At 41.2% G+C, this 21943-nt stretch overlaps 1 protein-coding gene across 1 annotated transcript in view; it reads left to right on the forward strand.

The window, feature by feature from the left end:
- ITGAV (integrin subunit alpha V) overlaps positions 1–21943 on the forward strand; it is a 1332605-nt gene that overhangs the window by 674052 nt on the left and 636610 nt on the right. The window contains exon 11 of the mRNA XM_044075123.1: positions 13739–13795. Coding sequence (XP_043931058.1) covers positions 13739–13795 — 57 coding nt within the window. The remainder of the gene's footprint in view (positions 1–13738; positions 13796–21943) is intronic.

Consider the following 21943-nt stretch of genomic DNA (forward strand, 5'->3'; position numbering starts at 1 on the left):
TTATTTGTGTAAGAGTTTGCCAATGATTTTCTTTGGCTTGTAGATATCAAGGAGATGTTGATCAGTGCTACTGAGTGATTGATTAGGGGTGTAATAGGATACTAGGAGGAAAGGGAGGGGCAGGCAGTAGGTTTATTGAGTGTTGAATGTGTGATGTGTAGCTATGAAACTAGGATTTATTGAGGGAGTTCTAGCCATTGAAGTTTCTTTAGTGCATAGCAGTGGTGAGAGTTATAGGGTTGCTTTGTGTCAAATCTAGCAATTTTGCACAGGAGATATGACTTGGTCTCTCCCTTAAACATATTTTTGTGTCACCAGTTCTTAAATTTCAAAGCGACTGGCCATCAAAAACACCCTTTGTCAGGAAGTTATCTAAACCACCTTCCTCTAAGAGTAAAAGAGGTGCCAGAATGCCTTACGCTGCCAAATCCTCTTCTACTACTCCTGCTGCTCAGAAATGGCCCTTTACAAGCACGTTTGGTAGATTGTGACTACCAACCCACTTGCAATCACACCAAACTTTCCTTGCATCTTTGTCCTCTCCCTTCCTGATTGGAAACAGATCACCCAAGACTTCTGGGTTCTTTTGATTATCCTCGGACGGTAATTCATAGTTTGGAAGACTCCTACTATTACCTTCAGAGGTATTCCACAACCTCCAAAAGATCAGTTGACCTTCTTCCCTCTTGACCTTCTTCCCTTAGGTAATTCACACCTTGCTTTCTCAGGGTACCATTCAACAGGTTTCTCCTTCCCAAACAGGAAAGAGCTTCTATTCAAGAATGTTCCTAGTACCCAGAAAAGACAGTCCTTGCTGACCCATTCTAGATCTGTCCCAGCTAACCACCTTTTTAAAGGTGCCCACCTTTTGCATGCTTTCCTTAAACACTGTGCTTCTTCTTATTCTTCCTCAGGCCTTCATGGTGTCACTGGGCATCAAGGACGCCTATCTTCATATCTCTATTCATCCTCTCTACAGGAAATTTCTGCACTTTGCTATTACTTCCTCACATTTTCATTTTGCTGCCTTGCCATTTGGTCTATCTATGGCACCAAGGGTCTTCATAAAATGTTTCTCCTGTCATTGCATTTTGAAGGCTCAGAGGTATCCAGATTTTCCCTTACCTGGATTACCTTCTCCAGGCACAGTCCCCAGACATCCTTCTGCTGGAAAGTCTAGGATTCACTATAAATTCCAAAAATCCTGTGTTGTTCCTTCACAGGACCATGTTTTCCTAGGATGCAGATCCTGTTGTCTCTTCTGGAAAGGCTAGGATTCACTATAAATTCCCAAAAATCCCGTGTCGTTCCTTCATAGGACCTTGTTTCCTAGGATACATAATCCAATCAGACAAGATGCTGGCTTCCCTACCCCCTCAAAACGTCTTGTCTCTTACTGCTTACCTTCAAATCATCACTCCACTCCAGTCCTTGACTGCTGGGGAGTTCCTCCACCTGCTGGGCTTCATGGCATCCACTTTTCCCATGCTACCTCTGGTCAAACTCCACATGAGGAAATTCCACTAGTAGAGCAGGTCAGTCTGGGTGCAAAATGCCCATCCTCTAGATTTTGTGACACCCCCCCCTTCACTGCTTCCTAAAAGAGCTGGAGTGGTAGATCATCAGGTTACCGTAAACACAGAACTTCCACTTCAATCCCCCCCATCTCAGAAGTTGTACACGAATGCCTCAGATGTGGGGTGGTGGGCAATGTTTGCCTCTTGGAAGGCTCAGGATATGTGATCTCCTTCCCAAATGAAGGAACATGAATATCAAAGAGATGAGAGCTCTTATTTTTGCTCTGCAAACCTTTCATCCTTTCCTGAACCAGGTCCCTTAAAGTGGTTCACAGAAAACACCATAGTACTTTGGTACATCAACAAGCCGGGGGGGACCTGTGCAGGTTGGCTCTCAAGGCTTGGGAGTTGGCAACTCAATATCATTTGACCCTTCAGGCAGTTTTCATTCTTTTCAGTCAGACTGTGGTGGCACACACATTGAGAGGATCCCATGACTCAATCTTATGAATGGATGTTGCACAGGGATGTGTTTCACGGTGGGTATTCCTCAAGTAGATCTATTTGCCTCCCCCATGAACAGGTAAATTCCAAAGTTTTATGCCAGAGTTCCCAACCCACAGGCATAGAAGATGGATGCCCTATCATTTTCTTGGAAGAGGATGTTTCTCTCTGCATCCCCCCTTCCCTCTCCTTCAGAAAGTTTTGTTGAAAATCCAGCAGGACCAACCAAGATAACACTGGTTCCTCCCTCCTACTTTTAGCGAAGGGCGATCATCATAAGTTACCTCACAGGGTGGATCTACTCACAGGACAAGGGATCTGTAATACATCCACAGATGTTAATACTTAAGATGACACTGTGGGTGATAAGATTTTGATCCTTTCACACACCTATTTTCTAAGGATATGCTTCATGTTCTGCAGGAGGCCAGAAAACCCAGTACTATGAAACCCTGCATTTCCAAATGGAAGAGGTTTTTCATCTGATGTCCTTCCAAAAACCTAAAACCATTGTCTGTGGATATTCTCGTGATTTTGTCTCATCTGTGTGAATCACTGAAGACTGGATTGTTTTGCTCTTCACTGAAAGCTCATCTCTCAGCCATTTCTGCCTGTCTGCCTATGACACCTCCTCTGGCTAAAAGTTGGAAGTCAAACATTTCTTGAAAGGTGTCATTCCTATCAGACCACCAAGGAAACCATTTCTACCTTCTTGGGATTTAGATTTTGTTCTGTAAAAACTTACATTGCCTCCCTTTGAACCAGGAGTTTTGTCTTCCCTTCAGCATTGCACTTGGAAGGGAATGCATCTTTTAGCCATCACTTCAGCCAGAAGGATTTCAGAACTACAGACCCTTATGGCTTCTGCTCCCTTTACAGTTTTCCACAAGGATAAGGTTTTTCCCTTGCACTAATCCCTCTTCCATGCCCAAAGTGGTGAGTGAGTTGTCTACTAATCACTCCATTAATCTGCTCATTTTCTTTCCCTCTCCATAGTCTTCTAGTGAGAGAATATTACACACCTTGGATGTACATAGACAAATCAGGTTTTATTTGGATAAAACTAAGTCCTTAAGGAAATCTGACTGACTCTCTTTGCTGCCATCCTAGGGCCCTGGGCAAACCTGTTTCCAAGCAGACAGTTTCCTCTTGGATCTCTTAGGTTCTTTATTTTTGTCATGTGACTCATGGGGAAAACACTTGCATCTCCAGTTAAGGCTGTTCCACTAGAGCTGTATTGTCTTCAGGTGTTTTTTCAAGGGTGTAGATACTGCTTCAATTTTAGAAGCAGCCACTTGGTTTTCAATCCATACTTTCAAAGAAGTTGGATGGTATATCTAGATCCAGAGTTGGTTTTGCCAGGGCTGTTCTCCAGGGGGTTGTAGAGAGTGCTTCTCCCCCTCCTCCCTTTCTTTATTCTGCATGAACTTTGGTGTTTTCCTTCATGTTATGAATACTGCAAGATATAAATAGAAGGACATAGAATAGTTGTGTACAATCTTACCATAACTGTAGATTTTCTTCTGTATATTTTGCAGTATTCTATCCCTCCTACTTTCCCCCTGATGCTTGCTTGATTCTTGGATATGTGTTTCTCAGTTTACCTTGGGCTGGTGTGCTGACTGAGGCATCCAGTTCTGAGGATGGTATGTGCTGACATCTGCTTTACACCCAATGTCACTTTGTGACTGGCATTGGATGGTATCCTGTGTGTGACGTCTCACGTACCTAAAAGTAGCTTTAGACTTTTGTATACTGGCCAGACGTTCAGAGCAGCCTGCGGCGGACTCCCTCATGTTATGAATGCTGCAACATATAGAAGAGAAGGGCATCTGTGGTTATGGTAAGATTTTACACAACTATTCTTTTGTAAGTATTGTGGCTGCATAGAGTAGAGGATGTAGGAGGAATGCTTGGGCAAGAGAATGTCTAGTGTGTGCAGTGAGGAATTTCTTGTTTCTATAAAATAAGCCATTATTTTATGTTTTTATAATGCATCACTGAATGTGAATATCAAATTTTAATTGATAGTCAATTATGGTACTTAACTAACTTAGTGCGGGGTTCTACTTTAATGATGGTGTTGTCATGAGATGGTAAAGGTAGTCTTGTGGTGGGATAGTGATTGGGGAAGGAGAGAAGGAGGTTTGTGGTTTAAGATGAGCTGATTTTCTGAAAGCCATCTTTCAATGGACAGGAAAGAGGTTTGGGTAAGTGAGTGAAGGTGAGATATGGTGACAGAGAGGGAGATAAGTTTAGAGTCATGTGCACATTGTATAAGAGAGGACTGGCTGCAAGATGTATGGAGGTTGTTAGGAAGTATGTTAAATAGAAGGGGCCCCAGGATAGAGCCCTGTGGGACTCCTGTTTGGATATGTAGGAAGGGGGAGCAGGAAGTGAGTCATCTGACAGACTGTAGCCTATTGGTGAGGTAGCTGGAGAACCAGTTGAGAGTGGAGGTCGAGGACTTGAGATTGGATAGTTTAGTGAGAAGTTTAGCGTGAGATAAAGTATCAAAAGACTTTGGAGAGGTCAAGGAATAGACAGGGAGCTAATTGGTTGCTGTCTCTAGTCTTGGCTACAGTATGGGTAAAAGAAGGGTAATAGAAGTACTGCGGTTTGGCCTAAACCCATGCTGTGTGGCAGTCAAAAGGTCTTATTGGATTAGATGTTTAAGAATCTGAGTGTGGATGAATTTTTCGAGAATTTTAGAAAGTGGGGAAAGGATGGTTATGGGTCAAAAATTAGAAGGGTCAGTGGAATTTCCCCCTTTATGTTATGTGTTGTGTAGTAAGATTTCCATATGTCAGGGACTGTGGCTTCTTGAATGGATCTATTTATTAGTAGAGAGAGAGAGAGGACAGACTGTAGAATTCACAGAAAGCTTGAGGAGGAGAGGAGGTAAGTTATCTGCAGGTGGAGAACTGGGTTTAAGTTTGAGCAGGAGTGATTTTATATAGGCAGTGGGAACTCGAGAGGAGAGGGTTCTGTTGGTTGAAGTAGGAGGGGTGGTGGTGGGATTAATGTAGTAGGTTGTGTGAGTATGATTGCTGATAGAATCTGTAAAGAAATTGTTAAGAAAAGAAGCAGTTTCTTGAGGGATGTTATTTGGGTAGGGTTTGGGGTAGAAGGATTCCCAGAGTGAATAATTTTATTGATGGTAGACTAGAAATTTTGGAGACTGATATAGTGATTGCTTTGGGCTGTATAGGTTCATAGGTTAGTACTAAGCTAACTGCCCTTGCGAGCCATTTTAAGCTTAGCCAGTTATCCCTTCTGAGACTCGAACCCTGCACCTTGTGTTTGTAAGGCAAACACCTTAACCATTAGGCCACTCTCCCATTTTTTTCTTGTCTATTTTTATTTATTTTATTTTAGGCTTCTGAGTTTTTTATAGTTTTGGAGAAGTAATGGGGGAGTTGGATTTAAGCCAGGATTTCCAGACACTATCTCTTTTATGCATAAGGGATTGAGTCTCTTTTGAAAGCCTGGGGGAGTAATTGGCTTTTTTTCTAATTTTCCTTGCAGGTGTTGGTGAGTTAAGAATATCAAGGAAGATTTGGTTGAATTTATTTACTGCTTCATTGAGGGGAAGGTGGTGGAGGCAGTACCAGTTGAAGGATGAAAGTCTGTTGTTAAAAGTTTCAATATTAAAGCTGGAGAGTTTTCAGCAGTCTCTGTACATGTGAGACTTGGATGGTTGGAGAAGAGTGTCTTTGGATGTGAATGGGAAGATGATCGCTCAAGGAGTCAGATAGGGTACAGGGGTGAATGGTATAGGTTAAGATCAGTAGTAAGGATCCAGTCTAGGATTGAGCTGTTACTAGAGTTATTTGAGTGAGTGGGAGATGTGATGAGGTGAGTGATACCATGAAGGTTGATGCTAAGGTTGGGGTGGGGGGGGGATCAGACAATAGTTTTGTCCATTCAATGTTTACCTCTTCAAGGATAACAGTTTCATAGGGTATATTTTGGGAGATCCATTATATGTGCTCAAGGATGGGAATATTATTACCTGGTGGGATATAGATGGAGGCTATGGCAAATTTTTATGGGTGTTTAAATGACATTTTCATAGTTTCATAGTATAGTACTAGGCTGTCTGCCCTGGGGCATTTGTAAGCCTAGCCATAGTGATGTGGCTTTTGCCACCCCATGAAGTGGTACACAAATGTACAGAATAAATCTAGAATACTGTGCCTCTGTCTAGTAGTGACACAGTGAAGGTCCCATTATATAATAGAATTAGTTTACTGTGCCCCTGTCTAGCAGTGACACAGATGTGACCCTTGGGGTAAACTTACGATCTCCCATCCACTCATCAAGATTTCTCTTGAAGAGAGTCAGTGAGGGGCTGTGCCTAATACGAACTGGGATCCTGTTCCAAAGCATAGGCAGCCTCTGGGTTATGACTCTATCCCTCCAGCATGTCCTATTCATACTTGTGCCGAGGTTTAAGTCTTTAGCTCTCGTGGTCCTGATGGATTTGGATTTTTTGAGGTGGAGCATGTCCATCAGATCCTGATTGGACATGGCCTTGTACATCAGGCAGAGATCACCTCTGAGCAGGCGGTATGCTACTGAATAGAGCTGAAGTTTCTTTAGTCTGGCAGAATAAGACATATGTTGGAGACCCTTGATCCTTTTGGTGAGGTACTTTTGTGGTCTCTCCAGCTGCTGCAAGTGCCGGGTGAGGTACATACCAAATGGGGCATTGTACTCAATCATGGGTCTGATGAGGGAGAAATATAGGGGTACAATGACATCCTTGGATCTGGATGTGAAACCCTTCATGATGAGGTGTGCAAGGTAGAATGTTTTTCTAACCACTTTGGCAACGTGGGTGTCAAATGAGAGGTCGCTGTCTACTTGGGTCCCTAGGTCTCTGATTACTTTTTCTGTATTCAGTGGGTTGCTGTCTATGTGATAATTTGTGGGTACTTTGTTTTTTCCAAAAGGGATGACTATACATTTTTTGGCATTTAGTTTAAGGCCGTGACTACAGCACCAGTTGTCCGTTTCAGTGAGGCCTTTTGTAGGATGTGTGTATCTACTGGTGTATCGACTATGGCCTAGTTTGCAGTCATCTGCGAACTTTGTCAGCCACAGCCCTCCCATGTTTGCTTTAACATCTGAGAAATAAATGCCGAACAAGAGGGGTCCCAGGACAGATCCCTGTGGGACACCACTTGTGACTGGCTTTGAGTCTGACATTGCTCCAGCGATTTTAACTTTATGGGTTCTGTCCTTTAGCCAGTTTGCAACCCATCTAGTGACATAAGGGTTTACTTTTAAGCTGTTGAGCTTATCTATGATGCCTGAGTGGGGTATTGTGTCAAAGGCCTTAGCCAAGTCCAGGTATGCTGTATGGACTGCTTTGCCCTCATCAATGGCTCTAGTGACTGTTTCGAAAAAGTCAACCAGGTTTAAAAGGCAGGATCTGCCCTTTACAAACCCGAACTGGGTGGGGTCAAGCATCTGTAGGTCCCCTATGTCTCCGTTTATGAGTTCCATAATGATTCTTTCCATAGCTTTGCAGACCAGGCTAGTCAAGCTTATGGGGCGGTAGTTTCCAGGGTCTGTAGAGGCACCCCCCTTGTGGAGTGGGACCACTGTTGCTGTACGCCAGTGTTCAGGTACATATCCCGAAGTAAGGCTAAGGTTAAATAGCATTTTTATGTGTGGGTTTAGCTCCTCTTGGAGTTCACGTAACACGCACTCGGGATACTGTCAGGTCCCATTGATGCTGTGTTTTTTGCTTTGTTTAGGGCGGTTCTCACTTGGACATCTGAGATGACAGGAAGATTACATTCAGCTGGGATAAGTATTTCTTCTTTTGGGGTGAAGGAGGCGAGAAATTTGCATTGAACCTGTCAGCCAGAATGTTAGCAATATCTGTGGGTTCAGTGTATTTTTTGTTGTTGTGAACCAACTCTGAGCATATCTGAGGGTTTCCACCCAGGTTTCTAACATAGCTGAAGAAGGCTTTGTGGTTATCTTTAGTGTCCTTAGCGATTTTTCTCTCAAAGTTTGCCTTGGATGTTTTTATGAGAGAACGTAGTTTTCTGCTAATGTTGATGAGAGATGTCTTCCCTTCATGGGATTTCACTGTGACGTGTGCAGTAGCTTCCTTCTTTTGTTATACAATTTGTTTATGGCTGAGGTCCACCAGACAGGACACTTACATTTGGTGGAGAGGGACTTGGATTTGTTTGGGATTGCATGATCCATGCATTCTTGGAGATGTCCATAGAAAGCATTTGTGAAGGATTCGGCATTGTGGGATGTGGTATCCACTGGCACAGTGGGCTTAAAGGATACCATCTCAGTCTTAAGAAGAGTGAAGTCTGCTTTTGAGAAGTTTTTCACTGTGGTCTTTTGTGCTGGGGTGGAGGTGGGATATGTATATCCAGGGTGATTAGTTTGTGGTCAGATTTCACTAGTGAGGGGTATACTTCCAGTGTGGAGCATTTTGTCCCCATGTTTGTGATGATCAGGTCTAGTATATTATCTCCTCTAGTGGGAGAGGTGACTAGTTGTTCCAGTGCATTTGAATTTATGAATTCCAGGAACCTTTGGGCTAGGGTATTAGGGCTAAAATAATGTACCCAATCTATGTTTGGGTAGTTGAAGTCTCCCAGTATGATGGTATTTTGTGATACATTCATATCCTCCAATGTCTTCAGGAAGGCTGAGTGGGGTTCTTGAGATTGGGAGGGTGGTCTGTAACATGCTACCAGTTGTATAGCAGTTTTGCCTATGGTTAGTTGCACCTGTATGGTCTCTGATGCTTCATGTGTTGCTACTAACCTGGAGGTGTGGGTGTCCTTTATGAATATGGACACTCCTCCCTTTGTGGTTCGGCCCGGGTTTTGGGGCCGAAAAGCATGATATAAGGTATAGCCTGGTAGCGCTGGAGTGATCTCAGGAGCCTTGAACCAGGTTTCAGTTACTGCACAGACATCGATGTTCTCCATGCTGAGGAGTGCATCAAGTGCCTGCATCTTGAGATTTAGACTTCTGGCGTTGAGCAGCATTACCCTTAGTTTTTGTCCATTTTTTTTTCTAAGGAGGTGGGTTTGTCTTTTGAGCCTTGCCTAAAAAAGGCACTATTGGGGTGGCAAGAGCCTTAGCCAATATCCGGAAGCCCAGTGGTGACAGGTATAAGCCATCCCTTGCAAAGCAGCATGGCTTGTCCAACATATCATCCCAGGCAGACAGACATTGGATCCCCTTAGAATGACACCAGTACTTGAGCCAATTGTTAAAGCTGATCATCTTGTCTTTGTATTGTGGTATCATTCTTGTTGAGGGCAAGATGCTGCTCAGGGTCAGGGTCATACCAGCCTGGGCTACATAATCGGAGAGCTCCTCTATGTCTCTTTTCATATAGTCCAGGGAGGTACGTCTCAGGTCATTCACACCAGCATGGACAATGATGGAGTCATATTTGTACTTGCTTTGGAGTGACCTGAGTGCGTGTGTTATGTGGCGGATCCTAGCTCCCGATAGACAGCTCACAGTCACCTTCTCCTTGTTCAGCCTGGTCAGTGGGACATCAGTGTGTCTGACTATGGAGTCACCTATTACTAGTGTATCAGGCAAGGTGTTTGGCCTTAAGGGCTGCGATTGGTCGACACACTGATTTATTGAAGTATGTGTTGCATGTGTTTTGTTTTGAGGTGGTGGATTTTGGGATGTCTGCTTTGGGAGCCTCTGTTGTTTTGGTAAGTTTTTTATTAGAGCCTCCGAGTATGTCTTTGTGTTTTTATGTGTTTGGTTTGCAGTTGTGGTAGGTCTATGTGGGACTGGGATTGTTGTGTGTGTGGTTGCCATCTCCTCCTGTCTGGTCATGCCAGCCCTGAGTTGAGAGAGTTCAGCCTCCAGTTTGGCTATATAGTTGCATCTCTCACATGTATTTGTGTTTGTTGGGAGGAGGAGAGGGTTGTCTTTGTACATGAGACAATTGTAGCATTGTCTCAAGATGCCCAGATTGACCAGTTGAACTGGAGACGACGCCAGTAATCTACCACTCGACATGCTAGAACAGTATAAGGGAGTGGTATACCTTTAAGGGAAGTGGGTATTCACAGGGGTGGTAAGTAGATGTAGTGCTTTACTTAGTACGAGAGTGCTTACTTAGTAGAGAAGTATTGAGAACAAGTGCTAGGCTTATAATACAGTGAGTAGTCTGGTTATACTAAGAGTAGAGCTTCCTTAATGGAAAATTTGAAGAACAGACTTGGCGGAGCGTTGAGTATTAGTAGTTCAGCTGTATGAAAGTTAGGTAGAGCAATGGGTATGAGGAGAGGGTGAGTTGATTATTATAGAGTATAGCAATGCCACCCTCTTTTTTGGCATTCTGTCTAAACAGTATACATTATATCCAGATGGGAAGATTTCATTGTTTGAGATTTGGGGTTTTAGCCAAGTTTCAGATAAGGGTAGTATATGTGGGATGGTGTGTGCAATCCAAAAGTGGAACTTGGTGGTTTTATTGAGAAGGCTTTGTAAGTTCATTGAGTAGATGGATAACATTTTGCGGGAGGAAAAGGTTAGGGGGGGAAAGGTTGATGAGGAGTGGGAGGAGGGGTTGAATGGGGTATGGGGAGGTTGGGATTAAATGCAGAGGTAGAGAGACCAGGAATGAGGTGAATGTCTCCAGCTAGTAGGAGAGTTCTAGTGCTTAAGGTAAGTTGTGGATGGTGAGGGTGGTAGATGAAGTTGTTTTAGCGTCGGTCTTGGGGAGTGAGATGTATAAGGGAGTATTTTGGTTTTGGGGAGATAGATATGGGGGAAGTTGTAGACAGGGAGATTGTGAGTGAATGGGTAGTGTCCTTATTCTGAGGGTTATAGGTGAGAGTAGGAGGTAGTTTAAGGTAAGAGAGTTAAGTGTGGTATGATGTTGACAGTGTGAGATAAATGATTAGAGGGGGTAGTTAGGTGAATGAGGACCATGATTTGGTTTGGTCTGGGTAATATATGGAGGAGTAGAAGCAAGTGATAGGAGTGTAGGTTTAGACTGGGAAGTAGTTAGTGGAATATAGGATATGTAAGTCAGGTATGGAATTGAGGGGATTGGGAATGCTAATGGTGGGTAGGTAAGCTTTTTAGTGGTAGTATGAGATAAGTGAGTATCAAACGAATAGTGTGGGGAGTAAAATAGGATGTGAATTGTTTTAGGGTGGGGTTTGGGATGGGTTAGTGGAAGGGGTGTAGTTGGTTTAGGGAGAGGAAGTTTATTGGTAGCTTGAAAGAGGAGGGGCTGTGGTTTTGTTCAGATGGTTAAAGTATAAATTTAGGATATGTGGGGGTGGGTGGAAATTGGGGGTAGGGCAGAGGAGCGAAGTGAACCCAAGTGTAGTGAGGGCAAACGGAGCAGGCAGGATCCCATTGCTGACTTACTGAAAAAAAACAAACAGTGTAACAGAGTGTTTGCTTTTACCGTGAGAATTATATTACAATCAGAAAGGACAGGTGTAAGTCATAGGGGCAGAGTACCATTTTATTAAAATTTGTTTTACCGTGCAAGAGGAGCAGCATTTTCAGTATGTTATTGGGAGGGGACCCAATGATGAGCAAAGTTGCTATGAGTGGATACTTTATAGAAAAATTAAACTACATATACACATACATTTATTGAGTAAGGGAAACTGAGTGGACCTTATGGAGCCGGGTTTTGTGGTAGCTTTGAGTAATTCTATATTGCTGCTTCCTTGTCGATCACTTGTGGAGCTTGAAGTTTGCAGTTGTGAAGGTAGTAATTCCTAGGAGAGAATGAAGGGAGGTTTGAGAGGAGGGAATGTTGAGCACGTCACTATTACATAAAAATAAATTGTTAGGTAAAGCAATGCATAAGTATGGGAGGTTAGTTAAGGTAGAAATGGTGTAGTCTGAAAAAGTGTTAGGTGAGGTAAAATTACAGTTCAGGTAGTAGGGAAGATTAGCAGGAGGAATACAGTGAGAATGGGACAGGCTCAAAAGGTAGGAGAAGACAGAATAACATTAGGAAAAGCACAATAGATGGCAACTTTAAAATACAGATATCGGTAATATAAGGCCAATAATGTATTAACACAATATATATTAGTTCTAAAATGTCCCTATTGGATCTAAATTTTCAAAAGTAGCTACAGTACGTCTAGTCACAGCTTTCACAGTGAAATCAGCACATGAATGTAATTGTGACGGTATTAGACACAATGCAAAAAATCAGAAATTCAATGAACACCTAAGATCAGATTAAACAGCTCCTCTGAGTATGTGTTGCTGGTAGTAACAGCTATAACCACTAGCAGACAACTATAACAGTGTTTAGAACAGGTCAAAGAGTAAATCATTAGTACATATAATGTGCTGCTTAAATTACGCAACTGAACCATGCAGTTATTTCTGCATGTTGTATGCTTTCAGTTGCCACTAGCAGACAATTGTAACAGTATTTTAACAGGTCAAACACTAACTCTCTAGTAATGTGTGGCTGAAATTTTGTTACTGTACCAAAAAGATATTTCTACATGTCGTATGCTTTAATTTACAATAACACTGCAAATAATCCAGCAGGCTGAGAATACAAGAGTGTGTGGCATAGATGGCTACTTCAGTTAAAATGTATACTTTAAAAATGATGCATTTCCCAAATTAAGTAGTTTTATCGGTTAGTGGCACATGCACATCAACAGGGTCGTTTGCGAGGGGAACCAGGCAAACCAGGAATGAAAAAAGATGGTGATAAATTTTTTGGTAGAGAGCTTTCCAAGAATGATAGGCTATACTGGTCATTTTAGTTGCTTAACCAATGGAGAATCTTTATCACTACCTGTCTCACTTGCAGTGATTTTTATAATGGAAAAAGACCAAACAAAGAATTTATGAGCGTGATAACATTATTAGAATAAGAGGAATTTTGGAAAAAAGTACCCAAGTTTTAAGAAGTCGCAGCTGGGAAAATAAACTCAAATGCAAGGAACTGCAATGACAGTTGAGAACATAATGCTACTCAGAGGCCAGCAGCTAATTTGTAAGGGTCATGCTCCATGTTGTTTGAAATGTCAGATGGTGCGTTAATATTTGATTGCGGTTTTGTAAAAAATGTGTTTTCTAAATCTTTTTAATAATAATGAAGTGGTTACAATATTTTTTTAAAATATTTTTGCAATATGTGTTCTGTAATATGTTATAAAATTGTTATACGATTGATATATGACTTGCTGTTTGGTTTTCAAAGGATGGTGTGTTGTATTTACTTTTGTTTGATGAAGTCTTCTTAAAACTTGAGATGAAAGTATTAAGTAAATTTGTTCAGATGGAAGACAGTGATGAATCTTATTTTTGGTTACAAGATCTGATTGCTGGGTTGTGTACAAATTCATACATTGATGAAACACTGAGTCTTAAACAAAAGTAAACTATAGCAGTGTTTAGCAAAGTTTGTTAATGCATATTTTATTATAGGGTATATATCATTATGTTGTCTCCCATGATTAGGTACCATTTCAGTCGCTTGAAGTTCTTTTCTCTACCACTTTCAGAGTAACACACTTGAGAAGCACTAGTTTATTTGAAAAGAAAGACATTTGACTTGTGCAAAAAATGTTTCTTAATGAACCTGCATGCGCCTATATGTGTGTCTTTAATTAAACTATGCATTGCTGAAGTGTAATACGTTGTATGCACAGATCTCATTTAAGCTATTTTCTTTGCTTAATCTGTACTAGGTGACAATTTACAGTGGGACAAATATGGAATCCATACTCAGTTTTACTGGAGAACAGGTAAAGTATTTGATCTCTACATAAATGGGTATGATTGTTAGAACTTTATAGTTATTAAATAATCAAGGAAGTTAAATGAGTTCAGTTCTAGCTCAAGTTACTGTTGGACAAGAAAATTATAGTCAGTCAGTGAGCTGCCGAATCATTGAACTCAACCTGACTTAGACATAGTTAATTTGCAGTAATTGGTCATCTTGAAGCACATTTACCACAGCAGCAATCCAGGTTAGTCTGTCCTTTGAAAAAGTAACCTTGTATATTAAGTACTGTGGTTAGATTTTCATTGTAACAATATCTGCTGCAGTGCCTTCGTAATATGATTGAGATTAGCCCTAAGGACATTCCTAGAATGTCCCATATTGTAGCCATCTGCAGGAAGTCCTTGTAGTACACTTGGGGAAAAAAACAGGCATGACTTAGATTGAAGCTGGGTAATCTTGCTCTACACTGAAAGGAGTCTAGATTGGAAGATGGAGGAGCTGCAAGCAGTGATACGGGAGGGGATACCAAACATGGCAGGTGTCACGGATACATCAGCCAGTGCAAACATGGATGTGCCAGGAATAACAGAGAATGGAGATGTGGGGATGTAGCATTAGTCTGCATAAAGGAAACCTCAGATGTAAGGTTAGACAGGAGCAGGATCACCAACTTGGAATGGTGTGAGGATGCAGCCAGAGTTGGAAGCTATGTTAGTTGCCCTGGCCAAGTGGAGAAGCTGGTGGAGTAACATAACACCAGACGCAACAAGAGAGGAAGATTAGAGACTGGAGTTGCAATCTAGTGCAGGACTGTACCAGAAAGGATAGAATTCTGGATATCAGTCTAAGCATGCAGATGGTGTCATGGAGGAATTTCCATGTTAAGACAGTATTAGCCAGCAGTGATATGTGGTTTAAAGGAGGGGTAAAGTTAAGAATAAAAGAAAAAGTCAATAATGTAAAATTTTATAAGTAAGGATTATGCTGTGGTGTGGAAGATGGTTAAAGAGGAGTTAGGCTTTTGGGGACAAATTGATGAAGTAAGCAAGCCCTTGAAATGGGTCAGGGATGACATATTCAGGGCTATGAACAATAATGCAAGGAAGAGGCAAAAAAAAAAGTGAGAGAGAAGAATGCCAATGTGACTTTATAGGAATGTGAGTCTAGTAACTAGGGCAAGGAATTGGGTCTGAAAGAGGTGGAAAGGTTGGGGAGGTGGAGGAGGCACACTCCAACTGGACAAGCAGAAAGGCAACAGAGATGATGAGAAGAGAAAAGGATAATGGTGAAAGTGAGTTAGCATAATGGTGAAAGGGGAAGCGAGTGTTTTTTAGATGAATAGCAGAAAGGAGGAAATGAGGGACAGAACTGGCTAGGATGAACAAAGATGAGGGGAGATCAAAGAAGATTCACAAAAAAAAGGCAGACGTTATTAAGTTAATACTTTGATTCAGCCTTCATAGAGAAAAGCTGGGGGAGGGTGTGATGCTAGGCGGGAGGCAGGGAGAATGTGGAAACACTGGACAGACACGATTGGTTAATGACAGTTATCCAACTCTAGGTTGTGTAAGTCTAGGGAATCAGAAATCATGAAGTCATTGTTTGTCAGTTACTTTAGACCCAAACTTGAGTATGGAATAACAATATGGAAACCTTATAAGAAAACAAGCATTAGTAAACTGGAAAAAGTACAGAGGAAATACAGCAACAGCATCACCAATAGATTTGAAAATTTAAGTTATTATGAAAGACCAAAATAATCTGACCTTGCACAGTATATAAATATTTAGGAGACAACCATATTCTGGTATATAGGACATTCGGAGACAACTGCCTCCGGGAATGTTTTTGTTTATCAAAATGCGGTAGAGAATCATCAGACAACCTGTGTATAAGATTATATAGAATGAGAGAACCGCTAATTGGTTCTCTGAGAGAGTATGTGATGCATGGAATAGACTGCCAAATAATATCAAAACAAGTACTAGTTTAGATATTTTTTAAGAACAGCTTAGACACTTATGAGAATGACTGTTTTGGTATTTTGTCTGGCTAGAAGGACATTACTGCCTGTGCCTGAAATATTTGTATAAATGTATCTATGTACGAATAGGGACAGAGGAGATTCCAACAAAAATAGCTGCTCTTAGGTAGCTAAATTACAAAAAATAAAAAAAATAAAATAGATTAATTCCCCTCACAGAATCTTCAGTAATCTGGCCAGTGTACTGTCTGACCTCCTAACAGAGATCAGTAGATTGCTGGTTAGTGCTGAAGAGCCAGAGAACGAGAAGACACTTAGTATGGTAACCTTTTTAAGAGGAGAAGCAGAAAAAATATCTGAGGAACCATGAGCTGTTAACTTAAGAACAGTGGTGGGGAGAGTCATCAGGAGAATCCCAAGGTGAAACTGGTAGTATTTCTGCTGGACAATAATCTCCAGGGCAGCAGCCAATGTAGTTTTATGGCAGAAGAGCTCTCATTCAAACCGATCCAGTTTTGTTTCTTGGTGACAGGTGACCTTGACAGGACTATCAGTAGGCATAGTCTACTTGGACTTTGACTTTGTCCCACATAAGAAGCTGATAAAAATAAGTAGAGGGGTTTGGAGTAGGACCAAGACTGAAAAGCCTGATATCTACATGATTGCATGGTAGGATACAGAGAAATGAAGAGTACACTATCAAGAATTAGTAAAGTGACTAGTGGAGCACTGCAGGGGTCTGTTCTAAGTCCAGTAGTTATCTCTAGGTTTGTCGGGAAGATAACTGAGGTAATAGAGAACAGGATCAACCACTTTTCTGATAGGAAAAGTCTAGGTGCAGCACTGGAGGATGGTAGTAGATGTCTAGCAAATCATTTGGAAAGGTTGAACAGGTGGGCAAAAGGTGGCAGTTGAGTCATTGCAAACAAATACAAAGTTTTGCAGTTATGCTGCAGCATCCCTGGTGTGAAGTAATATCTGGGAGGAGTGGGGTTGGAGACAAAAGAAGAGAAAAAAAAAGATTTGTGGGTGTTAGATTACTGGGAGCAAAATGAGAGGGGGAGTGCAACTGCAGCAGCAAACAAAATGGCGGAGTCTGTCATCAGGGGTGAATTCGTAGTATAGGTTAGAGAATCAGAGGGTAGTGATCACAATCATTATGGCTTTGGCTTGAGAACATATTATGTACTGCATATGCAGTCCTATGGTCTGAGAACACATTGTGTACTGCAGCAGTCCTAGAGGCTATATAAGGAATTTTATGTCACACAACTGAAGGAATCCAAAGGAAAGCTACTAGAAAAATCCATTACATGGAAGGGAAGGAATATAACCAGCATCTAGAAAAGGCAGACTGCATCTCATTTGACACCAATAGAGCCCCAGGAGGGGCATATGATATTGGTGAACAAAATTGTCAGTAAGATTTAAAGGAGCATTCTGAGCAATAAGGGCAGAGAGTGAAGAGAACATATACATCTGATTATAGAGACTAGCTAGTCCCTAGATCTTCATAAGTGTTTTTTAATAGAGAGGGTTGTGGAAAAACATCATCCACTACTAGAACGAAGGGTTCATAATGAATCCACAGAGCCACTAAATATATAAGACAGGCTAAGAAAAAGTAATAAAAAAGGTAAGGGTGGAGGGGAGTGTTAATATTAAGGGTCAGACTAGACAGGCTTATTATATTCTTCTATCATTGAATGTAGTATATTAGCATAGCCATTGTGATGCCAGCTTCGGTTCCATGCTTAACATTATACAACAGTGCTCTTAAATACTTCAGCTTGTATTTTGCCTCATGCTCCCGATGTCTTGCCCTTTAGTCTGTGATGACGTCCATCTGAGCGGTCCTCTTCATAGCATCAAAATACAAAAGGTGTTATTTCTGCTTTTCCCCAGGTGTTTGGCATGGCACCATGTCCAGCACTGCATATTCATTGCCATGCATGAGTCAGATGTCCCCTGACCTCCAGTGCACTCCTCTTCATTTTTGATAGTTTTATCACTTTGTTTTGGTGGGTGTTTCAGAAATGATTGTGACACATTCTTCTCAATTGTCCAGATTTTTTGCCCATATTTTTTTGGCCTGTTCCTCTTAAACCTTTTGGTTTTCTAGCAAATCACTGAGGACTGAAGTCACTAAATAATGACGTACATTTGAGTTTCAGACTTTATATCCTTCGTAAAATACATGCTAACACAAGTCATGTTATTCTGGCAACTTTCCAAGTTTATAAGAAGAATATTTAAAAAGATGAACCCTAATTATGGTCCTTTGTTCCCCCCTCATTATTTTTGGCTTTGTCCAGATTTCTTGCACTAAGACGTTTAGAGGCTTATTGTGATATGTGTCTTTTGGAGTGAATCAGATGAGATTGTAATGTTTTGTCCTCATCTGGCAGATGATCACATTAGTTCCTCTTTTCGGATCATTTTATTGATGCACAGTCTTTATTGCCTGCCATGCACATATGTCATCCTACATGTCAGTTCAGCTTTGTTGTGCTCTCACAGTTGACTTTGCATAATTCATGCAACCAGACTACTTTTAATTTTTTGTTTAATTTGTAAAATTCTGTGTCTGAATACTGTGGGTATGATTTTGCTATATTCATTCATTTCTTGAGAGGTGCCTCATTGTACTTTTGTGTTGTCATTGTAAGAACTGGTCATTTTTTCCACTAATGCATTCAGTGGTTTATTTGCATCTGCACTTTGATATATTACAGCACTGTAGTTTGTCATGTACCTTTCATATTTCATTGATGTAACAGCCTTCATGATATTATGATGTGCCTGTTGCATTACACCTGCAGACAGCTCTGTAAGAGATTTACTGTAGCTATTTTTAATACTCCTGAGCGGAATTTATATAGCAGTGAATGTGCTATACAAAGCTGAGCAAGTAGCTTTGATGTCTATGCAAGAGTCTATGATTCTTAGAAGGCATCATGCTCAGTAATGTGGCTGTACTGAGCTGTAAGGTATGCCATAGTCTTATGTATATAGGTGTGGCCTATGTAACTTAGGCTCAGTATACTCATACTGTGCAAGCAGCACTAGAGCTGTACACAAATGTAATAGCTGTGTTGCAGCTCTTGTTTTCAGGGGAGAATCTGAGGATGGTGAAGCTACATAGTTTTGCCACCCAAATTGCTGATCTAAGTGAGCACACCTATGCAGTGTTCATGTCTGAGTGTGTTTGTAAATGTGTATGCTAGTTGATGTATGAGTGAGTTTTGGCTATCCGTGAGTCATTGTTAGCTTGCTGGACATGTTCTTTTAGTTCAAGGATGGTACGTCACTGTGAGTATCTTCAGTGTATTGTTTTGCGAGAGCCTTGTTGCATTTTCTGGGACTTTATTCTCCTGTTCTCCACTGTGGTGTGACCATGAAGATGGTATATATAATTTTGGGGGGTTGGGGAATGTGAGGGGGAGCTTTTCCCCTTAAAAAGAATTTTTTTTATTTTTATTGTTTTTTCAGCTCATCATTTTCAAAATTATATTTTCTATAAATGGTGAGCTGAAAACCACACAGGCCTAGCTACCCAGCAGTGTAAACTCTGACTCTAGATGATTGCCACTGTTGAAGTGACACCCCGACCCCATGTGCAAAAATGGGAAAAAGGGGTTGTGGATAGATGATGAGCTGAAAAGGTATCTTTGGCTTGTAGGTAAACCTTGTGTTTTTGAATGCATATGATGGTAGTAGGTCTGTGTGTGTGTGTATCTGTGTGGGTGAGTGTGTGTGGGTGTGTGCATGTGTACGTGTGTGTTTGTCCACATGTGCCTGTGCATATATATGTGTGTACCTATGTATGTATATCTGTGTGTACATATTTGTATTGGTCTTTGTATTTGTGTATATGCATAGTACCTCTCTCTCTCTCTCTCTCTCACATCCACTGCAAACTGTTGCAGTTCCAGTCAGAACACCATACCATTGTCGCAGCTCCAGTTAGAGTACCCCACCGCATGAAACATCAGTGGTTGTAGTACAGCAATGGGTGCAGTGCTGTGCTAGTATCTGATTGATTGCCTAGAAGACTGTTATAGGGCTAACAGGACTGCTTTTAAGCTCTCTATCAAACCGTAGTATATGACCATCAGTTTGACAGGCTGTCACACTGTGTGCCTCAGTTTTGTTGTTAATTTCACAGCTGTCAAAATTGCTGGTAAACTGCATTTAATGTGGGGTACATTAAAATTGATCAGCCAGTAGAACTGTGTGTGCGTTAGCATATGAGTTGTGTGACTGTCTGTGTCTGAGAATCCGTTAGTACCTTCCTACTTAAGGCTGCAGTCAGAGAACAGCTTTGAGCACAGATGTTTTAGTGGGAGTTTGCAATATCTGTCTTGAACATCTATTAAACTTTTTTGTCAGCAAGACAGCTGAGCTTGTCTGAGTAGCATGAGTTGTTCTGGTGAACAGCTTTCTATGAATTCTTCCCAATGAGCGTACTAGATTATTTTTTGCAACTCTGATAATTGCAACTCTGATAATTACCAGAAGTAAGCAAGTCCGGTCTGTGCTGCTGTTTTTTTTTCCCTTCATGTATTGATGTCTACTGAATTCTTTCCATGACATCACATTTTTATTTTGGAGGTTTACATAACCTTTAGTCTGCTTGAAGGTTGAATAACTTATTGATAGGGCTGTAAACTTCATAGTTTTACATTGTGCTTACCACTCTTGAGCAAACCGTGTCTCTAATTTTTTGTGTGCTTTCTTTGAAGCTTTCTGTTTTTCTTTTGTTAGTGTGAGCTTTCTAAAAAGTGGCACCAACCACTGTTTGAAGGGCATAGTGAATCAGAACAAAGACTTTGTTTGATATTCACAAGGATCTGCTGAGTGTGACTGAGTTGTAGTTGCTTTCAGTTTATGCTCTAGTCAATATTCGTGCATGAGCAAAGATACATAGGCACACATATTACATTGCCACTAAATAGAGTAGCATATAAAATGTTTCCTGCAGACTGGGATGTACTGAAAGTGAATGTGGTATTGACAGAGATTTACCCCAAGCAATACACTAAGACTGCTGTAAATTTCCTTTTCTTTTGTTTTCCCCCATTGTCCAATGACTATCAGCTCTCCTTTGACTTAACTGTACCATAAGAGAGAGCCACTCACAGGACATGGTCATTCAGCACCCATTTTTGTTTTTCTTATTTTAACCATGTCCTGAAGATTTCTTTCAGTGGCTGACGTGCACCTTGGAAGTGCCAACCCTTTAACACATACATGTTTCCATACATATAATTACTGGCTGCATTGCTACACACGGTTGGCAAGGACTCCATGCCCTGGCTTTGCACAAGGTCCCATACCTCAATATCCTTCAGGCTAAGTACTTTCTGGCATGCAGTAGTAGACCACTTTTACAACTGTACACCAGGAAGGGTGAATGGGCATTGATCACATCACTTTGGCCCTCCAGTTGGCTCCTCCAGTGCCAAGGCTGCCATTTGAACCAGAATCAACTGCTTAATAGGGCTTCATCCCTCTGTGCCATGTAGTAGGAGCCAATGCTTATTTAACCTACATAACCTGAACTGAACTTGACATGCACTGGACTGGGTCATGCAATGAGGGTCTGTCAGACACATTTTATAGCTTTGACTGATAAACTCACTGAAAGTGCTGACAACTGTGCATGGCCTTTGCCTTCCTCATAAGACATTCCTGCTATACATTAAAACATGTCAACGATCAGGTTAAGTACCTGTCTTGAGCTATACACATTACACTCATTTATCCCCTTCTTGAATTTGGAGCTACACCATGAGTACCTAAACAGTGTGATGAGTACTCAGTGCATATCTAGACTACTGTGCCTTGTGATAGACCTTAGTTCCTGTGGTGCAGGACTTTTAAAAATTCCATTGTGCATAGCTGTTGAGTGAGAAAATAAAATTGTTTAGGAACTTACTGTAATAGTAGAGTTTTGAATAGATCACTGTTACAGTAGTTATGTCATCTGGGGATGTCTGCTGCAGAAGGTCCAATGTCTGTCCTGACTTCTGGAGTTTATCACCCTTCCTTCTCCAGACCATTATGAGTCATTAGCACTTTCACAGTATAAACTAGACATCTACCTGCATAGTCTTCAGTTCTTTGTTGTTCAAGTCCAGCTAAGGAAAATTTTTGCCTGTGTCCTTGGTATTGACCTGT

Source organism: Protopterus annectens, chromosome 6.part0 (genome assembly GCF_019279795.1).
Source record: "Protopterus annectens isolate FY-2018-M chromosome 6.part0, PAN1.0, whole genome shotgun sequence".
Taxonomy (NCBI): domain Eukaryota; kingdom Metazoa; phylum Chordata; order Ceratodontiformes; family Protopteridae; genus Protopterus; species Protopterus annectens.